The 25165-nt window shown below is 36.7% G+C and overlaps 1 protein-coding gene across 1 annotated transcript; it reads right to left on the bottom strand.

Annotated features, from left to right (window-relative positions):
* Nucleotides 1-203: 203 nt before the first annotated feature.
* Nucleotides 204-24070, bottom strand: LOC135696018 (uncharacterized). The gene is made up of 8 exons (XM_065215280.2): nt 23933-24070; nt 19042-19149; nt 17535-17759; nt 9816-13159; nt 9012-9211; nt 7864-7927; nt 5309-5408; nt 204-422 (listed from the first exon to the last, which is right to left on the bottom strand). Exons 2-8 carry the CDS (start codon nt 19090-19092, stop codon nt 384-386), a joined length of 4023 nt encoding a protein of 1340 aa, XP_065071352.2. The 5' UTR covers nt 19093-19149; nt 23933-24070; the 3' UTR covers nt 204-383.
* Nucleotides 24071-25165: the final 1095 nt, after the last annotated feature.

A 25165-nucleotide genomic window follows, 5' to 3' on the forward strand; every position in this document is an offset into this window, starting at 1 on the left:
GGAACAAGTACACCAATGACTTTTGAATGAACTCAGAAATCCAAAACTGACTCACTTGGTTTAACTAACTAAAGGGAGACCATTCCTCCATTTTCCAACTTGTATGATCACCAAGGCAGATGTTGTTGGCAGACATAATACCAACCAACAGCTAACCAAACTTGCATAAGTTTTTTTCAGAGGTATAAGAAACACAACTCGTGGATTAAATAATGAATTGGAATTTGAACGAATTTAAAATCGTTGGATGCACGGTTAGAGAAAGATTTCCTTTACACAAACATTGATATAAATGAAAACCAGTGAGGAAATAGTGTCTAAATGTTCTGAATGGGAACCAATTAAATTAGGCACTAACTTCAAAAACGAAGCCTTGTGATGTTCTATTGCTTCTTTTGGCTCAGCAATCTTGCCCGCAATTTCTGTAGAAAGAAAAAGACAAGTTGTGAGTAGACATCATAAGGAAAATTTACACACAGAACAAAGCTCCAATAGCTTCTAATGCTTAAGCTTTTTGAAATTAGCGTATAATGTAAAAAAGGGCTAGGGAATTTTGGGTTTGAAACAAGACTCTAGCAACAAATTTTTGAGTAGCATTAGAGCTCTAGTTAAGTCCTATCGGCGGGGTTGACGGCAGTTGATTGATTGGTAACAGCTTAACAGACTGCAGTTGGTTTTCGTTAACTCTAGATAATGCTTCATGACCTGCACAGAAGGGAAACTAATCTAACCATTCACTAATCCCGGTCTTAAAAATCGCAGGAATTTCCCCAAGCGGTTTTCCAGGCCAATACTGCAGGAGATAAGCAGAATGAATGCGCAAATCGTGATAAAAGCATGAAAATTGGCACAAACATACCATTTGATATGCTGAAAAAGATGGGATCGGGACCCAGTCTGAGAAATGCTCTTAAGAGCTATTTTTAAAATGATTCATTGTTCCCAGACTCTTGAAATGATTATGTCTTTAACTTTGTTGAAAATCAAATTAATGACATGGAAATTTGTATAAATGCTAATCATAACACGGTTATGTGATTCAAATTCACACCTATCGTCAAAATGCCCCAAAATGCTATTTTTAGGCCATGTACTCGTTCCCAGACCTCTGAAACATTTATCTCTACAACCCCGCTAAAGATAAAATCAATAGCAAGCAACCACATTTGGATACTAAATTATACCACATTAAAAGGATTTGGATTGACACGCATCTTCAAAATGCCCCTAACTGCTATTTTTAGACCACGTACTCGTTCCCAGACCTCTAACACACTTATCTCTACAACTCAGCTAAAGATAAAATCAATAGCAAGCAACCACATTTGGATACTAATAATACCACATTAAAAGGATTTGGATCGACACGCATCTTCAAAGTGCCACCAAATGCTATTTTTAGAATGCTTGTTCCTAAATTGATTATCAAAATTTACAAAATTTTCATGTCACTGTATAACTTTTTAAAAATGAAATCAGTGACATGAAAATTTTGTTTATAAAATGTGTAATATTTTCCAGATCTTTAAAGAGTTCTTCTCTGGAATGTCGCTAAAAGTCAACTAAATGCTATAGTTAATCTTGTATAAATACTTATTTGAAAGCACGATTAACACCCCGATCAATTAGCTTTGATCACAAATGATTTCGCGTTGGGAGAGATAGTATTCAGTACTCTGTTGGACGTAACACTTACAAAAAGGCCACTTGGTTTGTAATGAGTCGAATCCTTGCAATCACGAGGAAGTAGATACAAGCTAATTATCGTAATTGCTAAATTTCCATGCTTCAGTATTGAAAAGTTTTGGGTAAGGTTGTTTACTTGAAAAAAAAGGGGATACCGATCCGACATACTCCTTCAGGCATCACGAGATATCGTGTTCCATGTTTTGGTATGCACCATCCGTTTTTGAAACAGTTGAATCGAATAGAGGGAAGACTACTGCATGGCAGACATGGAAGTCTTTCCCTTTTAGAAGTTAAGTCTTTAAGCAGGTCATTGGTGCTAGCAGGAAAAGACTTTGCATTCAGGAGCAGATCGAGGTTCATTGGTCCCCCAAGCCCTCACCAATCTTGGTGCCCCCTCCTTTTACTAATGACCAATAGCTACGGAAAGGAAAAGATGATAAAGTTTGTTGATCTTGGTTTTGATAGAAGAAAGGTTATGAGAATTTGGGGTGAGAGAAGTGCGCTTTAAAGCGTTTCAAAGTTTACAAGCTCTAGAAAGGAAAGACGAGGAAGATTCAGAGTATATCTTGAGGAACGAGGGATAAAATATCAGATCTCCTGGTAGCAATGTGTATGGAAATATCTGTTAAAAATGGATTGGTTAGCAGTACAACGCTGAGAAGAATGAAGTTGCAGAGATTTGTAACGTTGCAGTTGTCGATGAGAGGGCAAGGACCTGTAGAGATAAAAAGATTTAGAAACGTACCAGGGCAATACACCAAGAAATCATGGTATTAGACCTATCAGAGATAATGCTGCTAATCCAACTAATAATTGTGCAATGCAAACCATACATATGGTGTCTGGAAAATAAAAGCCCCGGTAGATCTTGCTGGCCTGGCTACTCAACAAAAGACCAGGGGTGCTGGAACTCCTATAGCACCCCCTAGACCCAGTGGCGGGGTGGCTATGTTTTCCCTGGGGTGGCCAAGCCGATTTTTGCGCCCCATCTATAAATCGTAGTTATATAAAAGCATGTGTTCTTAGACTATTTGCAATAGTTACGAAAGACGGAAGAATGACAGGAACTGAACACATTATTTCATAGTTCTACTTGAGTACTCATTAACCATTTTAGCAAAATAATAAAGGGGAACGGTGATAGAAGTACAGTTGGAAAACGAGACTTCGCAGAAGAAAATGTACGAAAATCTCTGCTTTTAGAAACTTTGTTTTAGCCTCTTTTTAAAAAACCCAGGCAAATTAATTTGGCCTGGCGGTCTTGAGGCAACCTACCAACCCTGTCTTAGATAACAGGCTTCGAGTCTTATAGAAGGCAAGGTATTAAATAATGCTCCAAATTCTTAATGGTGAGCCGCAAGATGACTTCATGACGACCTTTTGCATAAATTGGGATTGAGTCACCTAAAATGAGAATGTGGCTATTGCTTTGATATGCCAGAGTAGCAAGCATTGCGTTTTGAAACGTTAGGTGATATTTTACCAAGATTTTAGTACTTGATCCCACTTTTCATTGATTTCTACTTATTGCTTGAAATACTAAAGCATATTTTCATGTCAAATTTGATGGTTTGAGCCCCGTGGTCATCCTCACTATTGTCACGATACCCCCCTTTTCTCCATTCATTTAGATATATTTGTTTCTATTCTATCGTCATCAAATAGTTGCTTCTTTTAGTTTAGCAGCTCTTTCCCAATCAGTTCGATGACTACCTTTTACTACATCGTTTTAGCTTAACCTACGTCTTACCCTCGTTTCCATTCCTTTTCGGTATCTTTTTTTAGTACATGACTCGGTTGTTTTTTTTTACATTGCATCGTCGCTTAAGCTTATATCATGTTAGTCACCATTCCTGTTTTTCGTAAATATTCATGTTCTTCACGTGTTTCCGCGCAGCTTTCTATTTTAACAGTAGTTTGTAATTAGAATTTAACTTGTGTTCCATGTCTCACTGGAGTCATGTTTATTGTTGATTTAATGAAAATGTTAAAGTGAATCTTGTCCTTTTCTATATCGCTCCAGCCTGAGTGCCCTTCACACTATCAACAATTTAAAAGCCCTTGCAACGATAAACACGGGATTAAAATTCCCAGAACTCTCAGTTTTATACTTCCAGGAAGGTATTAAACCTGCATAAGGCGACGACCGTATTAGGAATCGGGGTTCATGGGAATATTGTAAGCCTTGTCTCAGGATAAAAACACCTGGTAATTATTGAATACTAGAGTTTAAAATTTAATAAACAGATAAGAGAAATCGTATGCGAATAAAATCTGAATTTCACAAGACATTATCATTGCGAGTTGATTAGGATACAAAAGTGGTAGGATTCCATTCAATATTGGGTAGACCATGTCATTATTCATGTAATTCAAACATCAACAACATTTCTATTTTGTGACTTTATGCACAAGCGGATATACTTTAATGGCTTATCTTGATCACGTAATTGATTTTCACAGATATTATAGTAGATTATTCACCCACCAATTGGTTAGAGGTTTACATACTTCTAAAAAGATCAAATATGATCGGAAAGATTGTGAACAAAATTGAAAATAAAATACCAATACATTTATTAATTCAAAATAAATAAAAAAATTGAAAATAAGACCGTTTTTATTAAAAACTAATCAAGCACAGGTTATGTTCCGACACTACTATGCACAGGAAATTCCATTAAAAAATAAGAAACAAAATAACAAACGCCAAGCTAAAACTGGAGCCAAGTGTTCTTGAAAAAGCATGCCGGTCAGATCACATTGATTCTTTGCAATCTTTTGCTCAGTGCTGCAAGCTCTTTCTGATGTTATCATCAAATTTGAAAAGTTTAAAAGTCGAAATTTTGCCGAATTTGAAAAATTTGAAAGCACTTTTTATGCTTCCAGAAAGGCGAATTCCGGCTGTTAGCCATAATATCCCAAAGGCTTAAAATGATCAGTGGCCTTTAATTTTACGGTTTAAACTTTAAAAAAAATAAGTTAGACAGGTTGCTAGATTGTTTTGCATAATCCCCTGTCTATGTTGAAGCTGCTTGAACTTTACTTCTTCTGAATTTTGACACGAGGGTTATGCCTCCTCAATGCTGGTTTAAAAGTAAAGTAAGTTACTTTATCTCCTCGTTTGGAGATAAAGTAAAAACAGTTTATGGACGCGGGAGCGGTTAGTGCGATAAATTTTAATCGACAAAAAATAGAAATGACTAAATGCCAACAAATTATCGCAAGGAGATTACAACAGTTGAAGAATGATTTAAAGACAACTGTATGAAGTTAAATGAAGACAAATGCCACTTCATGACATTTGGTGATCAAAGTAATGACTTAAATATTCCTGCTGAGTTAAATGTCTGCGATATGCAGAAAACTAACTGCAAAAAACTTCTTATGGGAAAGTCCGGTGACAGCAGAACTATCTGAAAACGTCCGGCTAAAAAATCCGGCCTGATTCCTAAACATTATAAGGCAAGTCCGGTTTAAGCCGGATTCTTAAATCTTGATCCGGTTAATCCCAGTATAAGAGAGTGACATTTATACCTTGTTGTTAACGGTGAAGGACAATGGGAGGGGTGGGAGGTGGAGATTGGGGGTTTTAGCAGCATTGAAATGGCAGACATACCTTATCAAATTGTTTCATCATGATTCTGTTTCGCTGGTATCGCGCATTCCTTTTTTCCTCCTCCCGACGTTTAACAACTTCAGGTAAAGCCTCGTACTTTCTACAAAACAAAGACAATTAAGAACTAAAATAAGGAGTGTTTTGCTCAAAGGACATTTTTTAGTTGAAGGAGCATCTATGAATCTGAGTAGAATGGCTCAATCAACAAGAATTGGGCAATCTTAAGCTCAGTTTGGACTTAAATGAAAAAGGTCGAATCGATCGACGTCGCTCGATTCAATTGATAATCAACTTGCCTGGCGACCGCTTCCACTTGCTTGTCGACCGGTCTCGATATACGTCGATTGTCAGGCTGGGAATATGTTTGGCATGGAAGTTTGAAATCATTTTCCTGCCTCGTTTGAGGTAAAAAACTGTCTTCATCGGAAAATAATTCTCAGAGAGGAGAGCAAAGAGTTGGTTTTATCAATTGACTGGGAAATTGTATTTTAGGGTTTAGGATAAAAATCGTATATGCAAGCTTTTCACAACAAACCATTTGAATGTGTAGGATTACAGTATTTATACCCTGTAGTGTTACGTATCGAGTGTGCAATTCTGCTCGAACCACTTGTATATCCATTTTCATTTCACAAACTTTAAATACAATCGAGCTTTTGCTCTATTGTGAATAGTTTGCATATATGATTTTTACTATTAACCTTAAAATATAATCTCCCAATCATTTAATAAAACACTTTGCTCTCGTTTCTGAGAATTACTTTCCGCTGAAGACTTTTTTTTCTTAAAACTTGACAGGAAAATGACTGAAAACTTCCATGCCAAACATACTCGCAGTCTAACAATCGACGTCGATCGAGAGCGGTCTACAGGCAAGTGGGAACTGGTCTGTAAAACCGGATTATCGTTCGATTCGATCGATGTTGATTGATTCGACCGCTTTCGTTTATGTGGAAAGTTCAAGAAGAAACATTCTTAAATTTGTGGAATAAAACAGACGAGCATCAAGCGGCGAGACTTCGTAAGTGTAAAATTACGCCAAAGTCTGGATGTTTCTTTGGTGTATTTTGAGTAGTGAATGTAGTTAACTGTATGTTGTTTAACATTAAATGTCCAGTAAATGCAGCGCGACACTCCTAGTCAATGCAAAATCACACGCAGAATTGATATCAATCCATACCAATTTAATGCAAGATGCTGCACCCATACATTAAAGTTTTGCAACAAATTAGGTAAGCTTTGGTTTCTCAGAAAAGGACCGTTTGAAGTTTCACGCTTAATGCAATTATCAGTCAACTGTGTAGTAACGGAGCTTTTTGGTACGCACTGAACAATATTTTATGAACAACTTCTGACAAACGTACTCTCTATTGATCCTAGACAAAAGGGATTAAGCTTGTTAGCAAACAAATGCTAATATTTCAGAGCGCCCACCAAAATTGCATACTGGAAAAACCAGACCCTACACACGCACCCTAATGGACTAATGACAAATGGAATAATGGCAACAAGACAAAAACACCATTGATGCATGCATCGAAAGTCACTTTAATTAAGTGACCAAATGAGAGAAGCAAAACAAGTTGCTTAACATTCATCTAGCCTCCAAAAAGGTATGGTGCATGAGAAACCTTACTTCTTGTCTAAGTCTTCCATTAAAAAGTTCCACACTTTTTAAACTTCCCCGCCCATGCAACGCACATTACACTGGTTATGATAACATATATATAATAAATAAATAATTTGTTTAAAGTTGGCGTACTAACTGAACGTCTAATAGCTATAAAGAAGCTAATTAAGGCCAACTATAAATGAAGAATTACCATGAGGCAAATTTAGCAGCGAAATCACTGGTGAAGATATCGAAGGGGCGCAGTTTTGATTTTTTTTTAAAAAAGAGTCCTAATTTTTCCGCGGCGAAATTTTTCGCAGCAGCTAATAACCAATCAAAGCATGATAAAGTTGTTTGACTTACGTTCTAAATACTTATCATATGTCGATGACTCAAGTTTTGGGGAAAATCATAATATAATTTTGCAGCGACTTCGCAGTCTCGTGGAAATCAAAAGAGACTTTAAAACGAGTTTGTAGCGAATTCGGTGCGAAATTCGCCTTATGGAAATCATAATAGGACAAGAGAGTTGATTGTTAAATGAGTTTGAGCCAAAGTCGGAATGCTTCCAAAGATGTCAACATAATGGCATTAAAAGGCATGGCTCTGGGGGAGCCGTAAATCATGTAGTAGTTAAGGGTCCTTTTTGGTTCTTCGTAGTTAATGGTCCTAGGGGTCATAGGGATCCTAGGAACATAGGGTCTGGTTTTCCCAGTAAGCCTACTGAAAATGCCGCTGAACCAAATTGTGACATGTCACTAATCACTCAAACGTTCCGTCGTCCTGCCCCAAAGGTAATTAGCATAAACTGTTTATGCGGAGAGATGACATCGCTAGAACTCGAAAACAAGAGGTCACCACAGATATTAGATTAAGGAATAATCAATCAACCCTCAATATTGGAGAGATATTTTAAAAAATGAAAAAAATGATGATGACTTGCTTTCTATTTTGGTCCAGCATTTCTTTTCTGCTTATATGACGTTTCTTTGGTTTGAAAAGGTGTTCTGTAAAAGAAAGATCTGTTATTTGGATACTGGTGATGATGAACAGTGTAAAAGAAACGTGAAGATAGCACGGATAAGTGAAATAGTGAAAACATTTTATGCTTAAAGGGGCTGTGCCACAAGGGACATCCTGCGTGGCAATACGCCAGTTTGCGAAAGTTGTTTGGGTGAAACACCCTGCGTTAAATAGGAAAACCAATATGGAATAAAAGAGTTTTTTGTATCTGTGCTCATCGTACGAAGCTTTTGCATTTTAGGATGGCAAAACAAAAAACAAAGGCCACTTTTATGGCTAGGATACGGCAACTCACAGGGAGCTGTTTATGGAAATTGCCCGAAATGACACTAAAAGCCCTTCTTTACTAATGTAAATTATGAGCGAAAAACATTATTAAAGTCTGCAGGACAAATTTGGAGTAATCATTTTGTTGTACAGTGTCTAATTCCATTCAAATTCACAAAGAGAAACGGAATATCTTCGCCATGATTGAATGAAGCTTCATTCCCGTAGCCTAGACCAAATTAACATACACTTTATAATTCGATAGTAGGTAAATATGCTGAAATATAGCAAATGTCCATTCCATGTTCGTTGAATACGCTCAGAAAATACAATTTATCGAGCTTGTCGATTCACCGGAACACCATCGGCCATTCACCGATGTGCAAGTCATCATCACCGATGTGCAAGTCAGGTTAAAAACACACAATGTCCCGTGTACTTGGTTCGTTTACTAAACTGTGATACAGCCCCTTTAAGTACTTTTCGTCCCACACCCCTAAGAGTATAGACGCAGGGTAATGACAAAAGAAACCTCCAACTTGAAATAGCTGCAAAGAAAAATCATAAGGGCAAGATTCTTTAGGTTTGGAAGGTCAGGCCCAACACAGGTTTTTAGGCTTTTTACAATTATTTAGAAAGATTTAGAAGAACGAGCTACCGAATGAACACACCTTTAATCAATTCACGTCAAATGTATTAAGGTACAATTGACATAAATAACGACCCAAGGCGTCAAAAAAGCCGAGGATTTGCGGGAATTAACATAGACAACCTAATTAATCAACATAAATAAATACTAACCAACAGTGGGTGGATAGCTCTGTTTCTCAATGCACGTCAAAACAGCGTCATTTAGGTGGCGCTCCTGAAGGTTTCTTGTATTTTTCTTTTTAACTCGTGTCTTTGCATTCTTAACATTTTCCATCCTCAATCTCGATCTTCGAATAAAATCACTCTTTGCGAACTGGAATGCCTCTTGGAGCCCAACCCTAACAACAGACCTATAACGCAAAGATTCGCGTGTTAATCGTACTGAGATCACCAAAGGATACTGTATATAAGCGATGTCTATATTCTTTTTCTGAAGCTTATTTTCTACGAGAAGGGAAAGGTGGTGGGGATTCAACCTAAAACGTATTCGTACTGATACGTAGCAGAGGACATTACACGCCTGAGAATGATCATATACGACTCACTTTATCGCACAAAAACCTTAAAGCTCATTTCAACTAGAGCAGAAGTTTGGGTATGAGGTCAAGATCCAAGATGAAAATCCTAGATAAGATATAAACCTAGATAAGACTGCCAATTTTTTCAACATAATTGTTCTTTACTCAAAAGGTCCGGAAATAGCGACGGGGTTCAAGTAAAACCATAAAATTGACCACCGTTGAATTGGCAGCCACTGAAGAATTCGTGCCTCAAGAATAACTGAATAACATGACATGACTCAATAATTCGAAAAAAGGCTGAAACAGACAAAAATATTTTTATAGCCCGATTATATAATTCATAGACCAAGAATATCGGAAAACAAATGGAACTTCGAACTCGCTCAATTCCATACTAAAATATTCTGAATACACGAAAATGGCAAGAACATACTTAGTATCCTTTGCAGTTGTTTTTTCGATAATTACTTTTGGCTTAGGCTTGTTGTCTCTGTAGGTATCTGCAAGGTTTGGCACAGATGAAAGTGGTACTATTGATCCACCAGAAGCATCTGATCTAGTAGACTGAAACCAGGCAGTAAAAACCGGCTCTTTTTTCTTTCTTTGTGGCGCAGATGGCACCTGCAAGTCCTTCTTCGGAAGGCACTTTCGATCAGTTTTCTTTGGCATATCTTTGATGACCAAGTTCCAAGACAAAGGATTAGGATTAGCCTTCTTCATATCGCTAATTTTCAAATCGAAATTTTCAATATTAGAACTATCCTTTGCCTCTTTGAAATTCTCTTTGTCAGCAGTGCTGTATTCCACTTGGGCATTTACCTTAGGTTTCTCTGTACCAAATTTCACTTCCTTAGATTCGGCATTAGAAGACTCAGTGGTCGAATACAAGGGCGTTGTCTGTGTCCACATGTGAAGAAGAAGAGGAGAATCGACTTCCTGACCGCCATGTAGAGGAGACTTGCTTGTGCTTCTCTCTCGAAGGTTGCGCTTCCCACAAAGTGGACAGTTTTGTTGCGAGTTTACAATGTTTGATTTATTACCCTTTGTTCTTCTTGAATCATCGAAAGAAACCGGTGCTTGAGGGCTGCCAAAACCCTCTGCTTTTTTTACTGAAGGCGTAACATTCTGTTTAGAGCCAACTAACAATTCATTTAATACGCCGATTTTTTCAAGAGTTTCTTGCCTGCCACTACCATCAACTTGTTCAAAGTTCCTTTTGAATCTATCCCAAAGCTGATTTAACTCTTTCGTTCTACTCTGCGATAGAGCTGTAGGATCCTTTAATCGAGGTTGTTTTACATTTGTTCTGTCTGAATCGAATATAAATGAAGGGTCAGATGCCTCTGTGTATTTCGCGTCAGTTGAAAAGCTATCAAGCAAACTACTGCTGTTTTTTTGTTGCTCTGATCTGTCGACTTTGCTACCTTCTTCAACTGCAGTTGCTAGGCTGCTAGTGTACGGCTTATAACGATGGGGTATTTCATGATTTCTTCTCAGTTCATTACGCTCGAATATTATTGATTGCTGCGATTGGTCTTGAATAGAAGATTTACCAATATTTGAAATAACCGGGTATTCTGACATCGACAACGAATTCGACGCATTTCTATGAAAATCTTTGCCTTTTTCATTGAAATAGGACCGTTTCTCTGTTTCCGTTTCCCGTTTCTTCTGCTCTCCGTTCATAGTCGATAATGATATTTCAGATTCTGAGACATAAAGGCTTGTTGGATCTCTAGTATTTTTTTTGTGACTGACAGGTCGTTTCCCTGAAATAAGCCGTTTTCGGTTACTGCTTCCAGGCCCCGTAGAATCTCTTATGTCGTAAATACCTCGCGGATTAGAAGCGGAAACTTCTACTATAGAAGTTTCTGAATCACCTGAAGAGCTGACATCACTGGAGTTTCTATCTCCATTGCTGACTTTACTCAAATCAGTCTGCATAGATGGTACTAAATCACTAGTTCCGTCACTTCGTGATAACGTGACTTGGGCTGAAGAAAGAGATTGATTTTCATTTGCACTTTCTTTAACCCTCTGCGGAATTTCATCCCCCCTTTCTTCTCTACCCTCAGTTGAAAAATTCGAAACTTTGCTTTGATTTGCTGAATCCAATGATATGTCTGCAGCAGGGGGTAATGGAGTGACCGTACCTGCTCCAAGAGAACGATGAAACTTGACAACATCGGAGTCCAATAAACTTTCATCTGCCTCAGACGGAACGCTTTTGGAATTAAGAATTCTTGAACTGGCCATGTACTTATTACTTCTTAAAAGTTGTCTGTCTCCGTCAATAGGAGAGAACTCATCCATTTGCGATTGGAACCTGGCACTCGCATTAAGAGCTGTATTTGAGTCGTCTTCGGCACTTAGCCCTTCCAACTGCAAGAAATTCGACGACATTCCTTTTTTTGCATCGGCAAATGTTTCAGGACGAGTGAGGCTATCTTGATTGGGCGAAAACACCACTGATGCATTGTCCCTTTTTGCGCTTCCGTCGCTCTCAAGGCTGGACAACTCAGTGCTTTGTCCGGTGCTTGCTAGAGTGGACGCCTCTGTAGAATTCACTGATACTCGCTTTCCTGACAAGGTAGCCAACAGCGAATTACTAGAGGTAAGGCTTTTGTTGGACCGCGAGCTCTCATCTTGCCGTGTTTTCAGGCGCTTATCTATAAGCAAATCGACGCTGTCCTTTGAGCTTTTGCTGTCTGAAACATACCTTGTTTCAGTGGAAGCAGATAATGATAATGAGTGCATACCAACAGACAAACTGCTTGACATGTGTGATGCACTGAAAGAGGAACTCTCGTACAAATTGCTGGGCGGTGTTTTGTGTTCCTCGATTGCTTTCAATACTAGGGACGCTCTTCTAAGAGACTTCTCAGTTCTGGAGGACAAAATATTTGATGCTTTGACGGCATTTTCTGCTAAAATTAATGGGTCAGCTGGTCGCGATTGGGGTTTTTCATCAGTCCTACGCTCTTTTGAAAGCCTGAGTTTTCTTTTTTGCAATTCCTTCAATAACGCTACTGAACTTTGATAAGTTGGCTCTAACATTTTGGATATGGAGGTTTCAACCGAGCCTTTGTTGTCATCAGATTTGTCCTGAGAAGCAAGCGCATTTGTAGTTTCGAAATTTGAATCACTGTTGCGAAAAATACTCGTTTGACTCTCAGTAGCTAAACCATGTTGTTCAATAGCAGTTTGGGAACTACTTTTAACAACGCCAAGCTCTGACGAGATAACTGTTTGCTTAAAGAGGGGATTTGCAACTAAGTCTCCTTCAAAAACTGACAAGGGTATTCGGGCTGGGTACTCTTGCTCTTGTAAACCAGTATCACTGATATCCTTCAAATCTTTATTGTAACCTGCAGCCAAGCGCCGAAAATAAACATCATCAACACTGGAAGGGAACTGCCCATTCTGATTGGCTAGATTTGCTATTCTACCGATGTGGGTGTCAGCCCAAGCTTTGCCTAGCGGTTCTGGCCTTTGAATTGAAGCGAACCTTGCCTCCAGGTCTATACGGGAAACACTACCCATTTGATTACCAACTGGCGTGTCGGGAGGCAACAAAGCGACACTTTGTACTATTTTTTCGTTATGAGAAGGACTATCATGTTCAGTTGTGTCTAGGGTTTCAGCCAGGTGAATAGTTGCAACAGAAGGACTGGCCCCTGCCTTCTCGTCCGAATGATCAGTTTGGCGTGATTTCGAATTGTTATTGTTATCTTCGCTTTCCAATATCTTGAGGTTAAACCATTTGCTCTCAATATCCTAAAAATAATGGAAATTTCCATTTATTTTGAATGCAAAATAAGAATGCATTTCCCTGTGGCTATGATACCAAAAAAACAATACGCCTAATCTTGATTCAACCCAATCTTAATTGAAGAACTGAAGTAGAAACAAGCTTTTAAATTGAGGCAGCTTCCAATTTCCTGTAAAATCGTTAATTGCCTGTATAACCACCACATGACACACTAGAAAAAATGGAAAAATAATTCCAAGGACATTTCTAAGATGAATCAGCTTTTGAACAGTTTTCTGTTTATCTTGAGATGGACCTTTCTTTAAAACCATCCAAAATAGACAATAAAAACTTCTATCTAAACACTCATTAACGATGATCCCTCAATTGAAAGTTGTTTGAAAGAATCCATTATCTGCCACTAGTTCTTCTTTGTTTCTAAAAAGTAGCGATAAGGAACTTGATACTAAAGAAACCTTTCAAAACTTTTAGAACTAATATAAAAACTAATATAAGCAAAAAATTTAGGGAACTGAGAACTAGCCCCGAACTTAGCTTGTAACTGTTAACTGTGATTTCAAGAAGTCATGTACTATTTATAAAATGTAACTGATGGCAAAAGAATGACAAACATTTTCAAGGTGAATAGAAAACTGTCGAGTGACATCAGCCAAAGCAGGAATTTTGTTCATGTTTTCAACTAATTTTCACAAGATGGTGTAATTTCATTTGGAGTAGAGATTGACTGGATAAATTTTACAAGGTTTCAAACTAGCAGTTGTATCGTTCTTGGGGTTCGTCTTATGATGGTGAATATACAATAAGAAATGAACCGATGGCCTAGGTAAGTGGGCAGTCCCAGGACTCTTAGCATATCTTTATAAAATCTGCCGACAGGCATATTGAAATCTTTGGCAAAATGTAAATTGCTCCAACATTCAGATTTGCTCATCTAGACGAAAGCACCAGCAACAAAGGTTAAGTAAACATAGGGTTGTTTCTGATGATGCTTGCTCTAGGAAGGTTGATTGCAATTTGCAAAGTTCTAATAGTTGAGGACCAAGACATATTCTACAAAATTGGACCCAGCTGTTTAAAGAAACATCTAAAAATTCTCCATTTTGCGTGCATAGTTTGGTGCATATGGTGCAGCAAAGATTTCTATATTGAAAATGTGAAACTTTAACATCGTCTTTCAAGAAAAATGCTTTTTTCTCTAACCCGCCACTAGTTTTTTTCAACAGCAATATATTCCATAGCAGTTTTAAGTGATAAGGATCTAAAAATCTGTCTTGCAATTTTGCAATTTCGAACAATAAACCTAGAGAGCATAAAGAACAACTCTATCTGTGGACTATCGATTAGTTGATCAAAAGGTCACACATAAGAACTTAATTGCCCTTACAAATCAAGACTGTTTTCCAGACTGTTAAATGTTTTTAACTTGGCATCGGCTAGTCAGTTAACCAAATTGTTGCAATTATCTAATGTTAACCAAATTTTAAGGAATAAGAAAATCTCAAATCCCTTTGCTAGTTACGAAATAAGATAAAAATTAAAAAGATAACGTTTCCAAATAGGAGATACGTCAAACCTCGTAGATAAAATAATTCCAGAAAATCTTAACACAGTCTGAGAAACGCTAAAGGTCATAGAAAAACTGACCCGAGTCTTACTTTATATTTGAAACATTCAGTGTTAAACTATTTGAGTTCCTTCAGTTTTAAATTCGCGTTAATCATTACTTTCATTTCTTCTATTTAGCCTTCACTTGAAATATATTTGTCACTCGCATGAATTTGTAACTGCCTAAATTTCTGCCCTGTCTAATAATACTTGGGTCATTTTCAAATGAAAGAACACTTACGTGTGTCACGCGCCGAACTTTTTCTTACTCTGAGGGTTTTTATTGAAGACCATGTGAATACTATTTTTAAGTCCGTTACCAACCTTAAAACCTCACTTTGCAAGATCTTATTGAAAAAGACAAAATCCCAAGTTTGAAAATTGGAAAATAGGAATGCATGTACAAAATGTGCTGAAATAAATTGAAAAAGTAAGAATATAGCCAATGGGTGCTTTTTACAATGCTGAAGGATTGAATAACAAACTGTCAAATATATTTGATGCCAAGTCAGCTGCATTGTATCAACCAAGTGTATGGGTGTTTCTTATTAGGCTAAATTAACTACAAACAAATTCGTCGGGACAAATTTTCGGAAAAATACTTTGACGAAATTTCCTTCGACTAAATTAAAAATGAGACGAACTTTGGTCACGACCAACTTTTTTGTAGTTACGATATTTGAGAATTCGCATAGAAAAAATTATACGAGGTCAGCAATCAAATATACGTATCCTTTTAATCTATTGAATGTCAATTACGTAATCATCTTCATTTACATTGTCCTCATAACAATTCTCGTCGTCGTCATAATTATCATAATGCACATCATTTTCGGTTCTTGAACTGTTTTTTCCCCCACTTATCGTTCGATAAAAGTAGTTCTTAACTTTGTTTTCACCATCGTTCGATAAAAAATAGCTTTCACCAAAATTTTTGTCTCGCCATCGTTAAATAAAAATAGCTCTCTTTTTGTCGCCGATTTCAAAGAAGTGCGCCCCTGCTTTTTATAGTTTAACTGTACTTTCTTTCATTCGTGCAAGGTATTTGCACTTTTCAAACCAAAATTTGAACTCTACAGGAAGCGAAACTTGCAGACCAACTTTTCCCGTTGGAGGTGGTCTTATGCCTACAGAATCTTATCCCTCTAATCATGCTCTGTTTATAGATTTTAATACCATAAAGAAATAGAGTATAAAAACTCTTTGAATGCTAAAAGCATCTCTTTTGGCCAACTTTCGCATAAACTGAGAAAATATACCGCCTTTATTACGATTTTGCTGACATGCTGTTCTGTGGAAAAAGCTGCCTTGGGGTTGAGCCGAATTCCGAACTCAAGCCCCTAAGTCTCCATTAAGTCAGTACTTTTGGGATCTAATATAAAGCAACCTGTACGGTTTTGCTTCTTAAGATTTTGGTACTATGTTGCTATCTTTGTGTTAAAAATCCACGATGAAATTTTGCCACGACGATATTCTTAAAAAGTTGTTGGAAGTCTTTTTCGACGAAGCTTATCAGCCGAAAATTTATCTGACGAAATTTTTGTTGTTAATGTATATCACTTCGGCTATATGACGGCTAGTATAGGTTCCAAATCTTTGATTGGCTGAGCGACCAGAATTCTCCATACCCCATTAGCCAATCAGAATTCAAGAATATGACAACAAACGTGTGTCGCAGCTAGATTTAGGCCTATTTTAGACGTTTTTACCACTACCCACAAAAAATAAACGTGTAAAATGTGGTGAAAGTTAACCAAAAAATTGAATCTCTAACAATTTTATGAAAAAACTGCCGTTGTGCTCACTCAAAATTCTTCCTCGATTGTTAATTACGAAGGATTGAAACTGTCCCTTTCAAACCCTGATAATTATTTGGGGGGAGGGATAACATACAAATTACAGTTTTTAATCCTTAAAAGTTGTTTTATCCACTTAATTAACAAATATGAAATTACCTTTACAAGCCACTGTTAAAATCATTTCTTATCAGCATTGAAAATCGCTAAATTCCACTGAGAGAAAATGCAGGCCATCTTTCTCTCAAAATAACTACAATTGAATAATTTCTCTTGCGCTCAGGTACTTTATATATGTTTTTTAAAGGCTTGAAGATCGATGAGAATCTCACGTCCACTGATGTTCACTGCTACGGCCATGTAAAAGCTGATGCCATTCGTCAACAATGAAAAGGACGGGGAAATTAAAATGCATCATTTACGAAAAATTACTTTTATGTATTCATTTTTGGAAATTATCTTTTCAGCGTAAAAAAGTTTCTGGTTTTCTGAAAAGATTCAAAAGGATCCGCGATCAAAGAAAATGTAAGAAAATTAAATGTTTGACACAGCGAAGTAATTTTTCGCAAATGATGTACAACGGCAGTTTTTTCATAAAATTATTAAAGACTCAAATTTTGAAAAAAAATTAGGTTATCTTTCACCACATTTTCCCCGTTTATTTTATTGTGGGTGATGGTAAAAACGTCGAAAATAGGCCTAAATCTAGCTGCGAGACACGTTTGTTGTCATATAGTTGAATTCTGATTGGCTAGTGGGGTATGGAGAATTTTGGTCGCTCAGCCAATCAAAGATTTGGAACCTATGCTATGGCGGCTAATATCAGGCCAATGATAGATATTATTTTGAAACGTCCTGAAACAATACTTAAAGTATATATTGTGTAGAATACATAAAGCAGTGAACTAAGCAGAAGGCAAAGTTGAAACGAACAGGTTATTTGGTTTATTTAAAAGCAATACTCATTTACACAACGCACCTCTGACAAGTTTTGTTCCCGAATTTTAGAGGCTTTCTCATCAACTAAATCACCAGATACATCGCTTGGCAGTATTTCAGCATTTCCAGAATCAGTTGTAAGGGACAATCTCGTATTATTTGCTACTTCTATCAGGTTTTCATTCTGGTCTCCAGAGTCAATATCTACATCTTTATAACCTTGCTCCTTTTCTAGTTCTTCAGGTTTAGTCTGAAGTATGAACCACTGGTGAAGGAACGTGAATAAAAAATTGTTAATAAGACGTTTAATTCCAATAATTTCGAGATAATCAAAGTAACATCGAAAAACGAGAGAATATTTTTTGCCTTTTAACAAATGAGCAATCAGTATTTGCCTTTATCTCAAACCGATCAATTATTCACTTTATAAAATGATGCAAACATCACATGTAGTTAAGGCCCCGTTTACACGATACCGTTTTCATTTGATATCGGATTCATTTGATATCGGATTGGCCTTCTGTTAATACGAGAACGAATGAATCCGATATGCTTCATACCGTTTTTGCGTTTTCAAATGAAAACGATATGCCTCTGTTCTCGTGTAAACAGCCGAATCCGATATGAAATGAAAACGATGCCTCATTATCAGAAACAGTCTCGTGTTCATTTGCACATTGGGCGCCTTTTTGAAAAACAAAATATTCAAAGATGTTGGAAATTTTTCCTCTGATTCTTTTGGGTACCTTTCGATAAACAATTCTTTTATTTTGTCATATTTTGATTTGATGCTTTCCCAATCCTTTCCTTTGTATGAGCATTGCGAAGAATGAGCCTTTACTGTTTCCAGTAACAGTTCGATTTCCTGATCAGTCCATGTAAAATTATCTTCTTTGGTTTTCTCTTTCCCCATACTGAGTTAGTTTAGTTATAATTTCGCAAAGTTCTTGTTCCCTGAAAGCTTCGGATTTGGCGCCTAGATGGCTTCCTTGGCAAAATAACAAAATGCTACTGCGCAGAGAATGTAGAATAAAGGCGAAATTCCAGCAGCGCCCCAAACGTATTCGTGTAGACAGAGCCCCAATCCGATATGATATGAAAACGGTATCGTGTAAACAGGGAGAAATTGCATATCGGATTGGGAAACCGAATCCGATATCAAATGAAAACGGTATCGTGTAAACGGGGCCTAAAAAAGCAGAATACATTCCCAACAGCATAAACGTTGGCTTAGAGGGCAATCATGGAAACTTAAAAAATAGTGATGTCTGAAAAAAAAGAATGGTAAGATCTTTTCAATAACATGACAAAATAATTCTTTTTATTTTAACAAGAGGTTTACTTGAAGCTACCATTTCATTGCAAAAACTTTTCTGCAATGAAATTGACTTGAACTCCTACCAAAGTTTTACTTTACCCGAAATATTTCATAAAATGAGACGGATGCAGCTTGCTTTAAAACAGACAGGGAGACCGGTTCTGTTTTATGATTTAAAACAATGACCTGCCTTTTGATCCAAAAAATTAAGAACTGTATCAAAACGTACATGCTTATTTTCATTCTCAGCGGTTACGTCAATCGCTTCTTCTGCTGACATTATACCGAGTCTGCCGTTTTACCTCTTCTTCAAAGTCTTTGGAAGAAGAAAAAAGGCCTGAAATTGAAACATGACATCTCAAATATGTTATTTACTAAAAGATACATAAGCAAAAAGTCGCTTTTTTGTTGAGATTCATTGTAAAAAAACTGTATAAAATTCACTCATTCAAGTATCCATGTACTTTTACATTGTACTCAAGGAGAAAACTGCAATAAAAATATTATAGCTGATGAGAAAGAAAGTTGTAATGTTCAGGCAAAGTTCTAACAGTGTGTGAAAATCATGTTCAAAACTAAATTCAAATGTAAAAGTTTCAAAATTATGTTAAATTACATAAAATAGACTAAAGGCCATGGAATGGTACGGACCAAATAAGTTCTATGCTGAAAAGTAGAAACAGAGAAACAGGTAAAAATATTCCAGAGCAAATTGCTGACTTGTATATTTCAGAAAGGAGTATAATTGAAAACAGTGAAATGTGGAACAGGATGGCTGCAATTTTGACTTTCATCTAATGCATATATCATTCGGAATCATGCAACAAAAGATAATTTATTATTGATAAGTGTTTCGCTTGATCATTACTGATGAAGCATGAGCAAAACACCAACAGCAAAGGTCTTCTTTGAGTTTGTAATAAGCAAATAGAAGAGAGCAGGCAGACAGATTAGGTGCAGTAATTACAATAGAGGAGCATCAAGGTGGGGAAAATATTCTACTTTCAACATGGCCCAATAAACATGTTTATATTTATAATTATTAGTGCACATATTCCTTTTCCTGGATATGTTATTTAATGCACAAAGCAATCTGTCATTAACATTTAAAAAATTATATGGTTTGTGGTGATCATTTAACTTTTAAACTTCGAAACAAATGATCTAATACAAGACCAGTGACTGTTTAAGGATTTTCTATCACTGCATATATTCAGAAAATTTAAAAACTTGAGAGTCTCCTAAAAAAATTCTATCACCACCTTCCTCAAAATAACATGCAATTTAATGTATAATGTTTTCCAAAATATGAAAATGATGAGTTATTTCTCTTCTAAACTTTGACAGAACTTTTTAAGAAGGAACTTTTTAAGAAGGGACTTTTTAAGAAGGAAAGGAACCCTTTTTCGAAAGGATGCTATGGCTAAAAAAACTGAGCGTTTGAACAGTCAAGTCAAATCATTTGAATTAAAGACAAGTAATTTTGGTGCAATCAGATTATATGGAAAAGCAATTAATGTAAAAGACAATTGAAAGGCAGGCCTATCAAAGCTTCTGAAATTTGAAACTGATGAAGATTCTTGCTTCATTTGCATCAACTATTTTATAGAGATGAACAAGTAAGCAATATAGACTGGCTTAATAAAAAAGCAGGACAAGAGCAGGACATTATGATGAAAGTTTGAACTATTTGTCACCTGCCTCTCACATCTATGATAAAAATTACATCTATGAGCAATTTTATTGATATTTACCTTGATAATGGCGAAAACGGGAGGGAAAAGTTTTGGACACTACCTGACGACTGCCATGTTTCCTGGAGAATTTGAAAAAAGCAAAGCAATAAGCCATGATAGAGAGCAAAATAGGCACTATCTAAAGAATAAGCGGATGTTGCTAAGCTTATGAAAAACAAAACTCCCAATTTTTCGTTGAAGAAAACATTTTTATTCAGGTCAAAAACGACGGTCAAATATACAACTCATGTGTGCGATAAATTGCTTGCATTATTGGTGCCATGCGTGTGCCAATGCGTGTGCATGTGATTGCACACATTAAACGATGAAGACTGTCATTGTTTCTTGAGAGTTTCATGATCTGAAAATAGCAAGGAAGAGCAGAAACATTTTTCATCTGACATCCCTCAGAGTATAAACGTCTGGTAATGTAATGTAAGAAGAAAATTTATGATGTGGATCAGTGGCGGCTGGCACCCAAATAAATGTTGTATTAGAATGTAATGACAAGAGAAACAAAAGTTACTGTAAGCACTGCGCAAAATTCACACTTTAAGGGTTTTTTATCTATCTGATGATAAAAAATATCGAAACAGTCGGATAAATCACGCCACTGCGTATTCATTATATTTTTTCTGTCCAGGGAGCTATCTCTATTTTATTTGCTAAACCTGCAAAAACACGAGAATTTTTTCTATTTTTTCGACATCTTAAATCTTGCAGGTAAGATGGTTCCTTTCAGGTTACTTAAAATGTGGTTGTGCCTCTCCACTTCTCTCTTCCGAGTTTCATCCAGATCGCACGCTAAATGGATTCTTTTATGAACTACCCTTACGCTAACGGCCTGTGAGCTAGGTCCTTGTTGTTAGGGTCGCACTGGCGCCACGATAAGCCGATGCAAAACGGCTTATCAGCCTCCGTTTGTTCCTTAAACCCTGGTGTATTAGAAAACTTATCTCAATACATCAAAAGGAAGGGTCGCTTTCACAGTTCATGCATGATTCTTTTTGGCCATTTGCGTGGAATCAACCACTTCATATTAAAATCCAAAACAAGGGGGAAGATTAGTGTTAGGGGAACAACTTTGTTTTGATTAGAAATTACTTGGAAAAAATTAAAATTATGTAATAAAATGCACTATTTCTGAAACCAAGATATCTTGCTGAAACCAAAGATGACTTTAAAAGAGAGCAGCCATTTGCTTTTTTCGTCACCACACATTCATGAAAAGGTTTTGTAGGCAGACTCATAAGTTCTGTATTTCAAAGTGACTTCTTGTTGAAATGCGGTACGGCTTTCTCAGAGCTGTAATTCCAGTGTACTAGAAAACGAGATTTAATACATTCGCTGCGCAGGCATATACTTACGGATAAGTAGCACACAAAAATAGACACAGAGCTCTCCAACACTAAGATATTTTGAGTGGTTGTATTAAAAAAAGAGATCTAATACATTGAGGCCGTTCGGCAGTTTCACAGGGGCCATACTTCCGTTAATCACATAGATCACCACCAAGTCAAAACAGCACAATTGATTCTTATCAGTCGTATTGTGCTCGAATGCAACGCAATTTTATTTTTGTAAGCGCCTCATTTAATAAAGCACTCAGATAAGAAAATAGAATTTCTCGAATTCAACGAACTAACAATGAACCAGGTCTCATGTTACTTTATGTGCAATTCAAAAATTTTATGTATTAGACTAATACATTGAATACATTTGCGAGCCGCCACTGATGTGGATGGAACGTAATGTGAGAGATCAAAAGGCATATTTGATTGGTTCTTTGATTTGACCAATTGCAACTGCTTATCCCTTACCTAGTTGAACAGTCCAAGAGAGAAAACAAATTTTTCCTGTCTACACAATTTGGGATCCATTGCTTTGATGTACACAGATTACAAAATGCCTAAATGAATTCCAGAATGGTGCTTTAAGTATGATATGTTCCACTATTCCATGCTTTTTTCTAATTTTGTGGTACCAGCGCCTTATTTAGTGCGGTGGTGTAGAGGAAGGAAAAGGCAATCATAAAGCCTAGTTTTGTTTGGAAAATACAATATTCCCAGGTGATGGCTGGGTGATTTATTTGTGCAAAATATCAGGTAACTTAAATCTTAAAAAAAATTCCTTGTTTGATTAACGAAAACTTCATAAGAAATAAATTAGGGGGTGGGCATTTTTGGCAGTAGGGCCCAGGTAGAAAATAGGTAATGTTTCACTGCAGATATTTTACCAACCGTTTGTGTTCCTGCTTAGGGCTCCTAGATTCGTACCAAAAAATTACTCTAGAAAGTAAGTTAAAAAAATCTTTTTCGTAGAAAAACGTAAATTTTTTTCCCGGGTAAAAGTATAGGGGTAGGTTTTTCTCCACAGCAACTATGTTTTGGTTTGAAATATTGAAAAATCAAGCTCGAAATGGAGGCAGGTGATTGGCCAATGACATTTTGTAAACAAACTCGCTGATTGGTCTAGAACAAAATGTGCTCTTGTTTTATTTGGTTTGCTTCTTAATCATAATCTCATCGATTTTAACTTTTAGTGTTTCATAATTAATTTGATGCGAGGAAATTTTCCAGCAGAAATTTATTAGGGTTCACTGGAGCAAACAAAGACAATTGTCAATGTTTTTATTGCTTTCAAATGTTAAGTTCTGTCAAGATTTTCACGAGGAAAGTATCTTTTCATTTTCTATATCTAAATGTTTCTGCCAACCAGCCAATCATATTTGTAGATTTTCATAAATTTCTGAGTGCTTACCTTTTTCAAAATTCAAATGCTTTTGAAGTTTTTTGCTTCCAGTACTGAAGTTTCTTAAAATTTTTTTTTTGCCCAGTATTCATTTCTTATAGCGTGTTTCTTATAAAAGATGAGTGTATTTGTAATGTAGATTTTGTATTTGACAGTCTCATGTCACACTTCTCTTTGAATGCTTATTCAAAAGGCTCTACTCTACATGCTACACTAAGGGCGACTTAGATTTTGTATATATTTGCCAGTAGATAGGTATACACATGATTTTGTAGTGTCCTCGACATGTTATTGCTAGACAATGGTTGATACCCTATAGGCAGAGCTTTATATACTCATATGTTTTTAGGTTATACAAAATGAAAGCTGTGGTGTATGAGTCTTCATTTTACGTTAACTATGTACGTGGCTTCATGTTTAGCATGCCAACTAACGAAAATTTCAAGTACGCCAAAATGTTTTTTATTGGTTTGTACGCCGAACGCCGAAAAACCTGGGTGTACGCCGAAGATCTTCGGGCCTAAGTACATGCATGCACCCTGGCGGTAGTAGCCTAAATTAAAATATATTTTTCAAACACTCTAACGGCGCCGGTGCAGGCATCTGGAAAAAGTAAGATTGTTTTCTACTTACCTTTGTCAGAATTTTTATGCCATCCTTTAACTGTGCATTAACTGTTGCACTAAAAGACGGTAACTTTTTTGTGCTCCTCTATTCCGCCATTTTTAACGACTTGGCGCGCTGCTTTTGTTTTTAAATGAGGTGAATTGTATTTTGATTTGAAAAGATTTTTCAAGGCATGCGTAGTTTCGATAACTTTTTTTGATTTCGCAGATTGTTCTAAAAAGTGGGAAATAACTGTTATTTTTTTCAACATCTGATAACAAAACAGAGCACAGTATTCAGCATTGTTTAAATTACATGTTGATACTCTTGAGGTGTTTCTTGCAACTACTGATTTATCTTGTAACTTAACTTAAAGGGCCTCTCCAGCCAAACTTTGCACTTGCATTTTGCTGATCACGAATTCGTTATTTGTTTTTCGAAGTTTTTTACAGTTTGTGAGATATAAGCTCTTGCATTTCGATAATTGAATTGAATTAAACGACAAAAAGTTATCGGTTTGGTGACACTGTGACGCAATTCTGACGTCACAGTGTATTTCGTTAGTCTCGCCTCAAACCGAATCGAATGACGGCGATTCGCAAATTGAACACTGCAAGTGATGGTACTCTCAGTTCTGTTCAACCGGCTTTAAGTTTGAGCATTTCAGACACCAATTCTGAAGCTTTAGTTCTTCATCGTTTCTGGAGAACAACATGGGTATCAATTTCGATTAATTATACGCCAGGGAAGAGCTGGAACAGGAAGCCATAGCTTTGTGGGCCTACACAGGTGATCAAAATAAAGTCGTGACACAGCTTGGACACATTCCGACCCGCAGACTTAGAATGATTGTAAACATTTTAAATTTTTCGATCCTAAAAAGCTCCTGCTGATTTAGATGCAGTTATCAACGCGTGACCATAACTTCTTCACGATTCGGTGGAAGATATACGAAATTCATGGCGAACGAGAGCCGCACATTGTGACGTCAGAATGTCACCTAACTGATTCGGCTTTTGTCGTTTTTTTCTCGGAAAGGTGCAACTTTAAAGGCTTATAACTTCTAAATGAAATCAAATTATAATTTCGCTGTTACATTTGTGGGAATCAATCTTTAAAAGGTCCCCATTTGCAAATGTTTTTATGTTTCATAAAAAGATTAGATTTCTTACACTCACATGTGACTGTTTTGTTAGTCCTTATTGGTGTCGCATTTCTTGGGTGATAGGAGATTCATTCAATTTTTTTCCAGAAGGTCCA

This window comes from Rhopilema esculentum, chromosome 14, assembly GCF_057945365.1.
Source record: "Rhopilema esculentum isolate cy_ngs chromosome 14, ASM5794536v1, whole genome shotgun sequence".
Taxonomy (NCBI): domain Eukaryota; kingdom Metazoa; phylum Cnidaria; class Scyphozoa; order Rhizostomeae; family Rhizostomatidae; genus Rhopilema; species Rhopilema esculentum.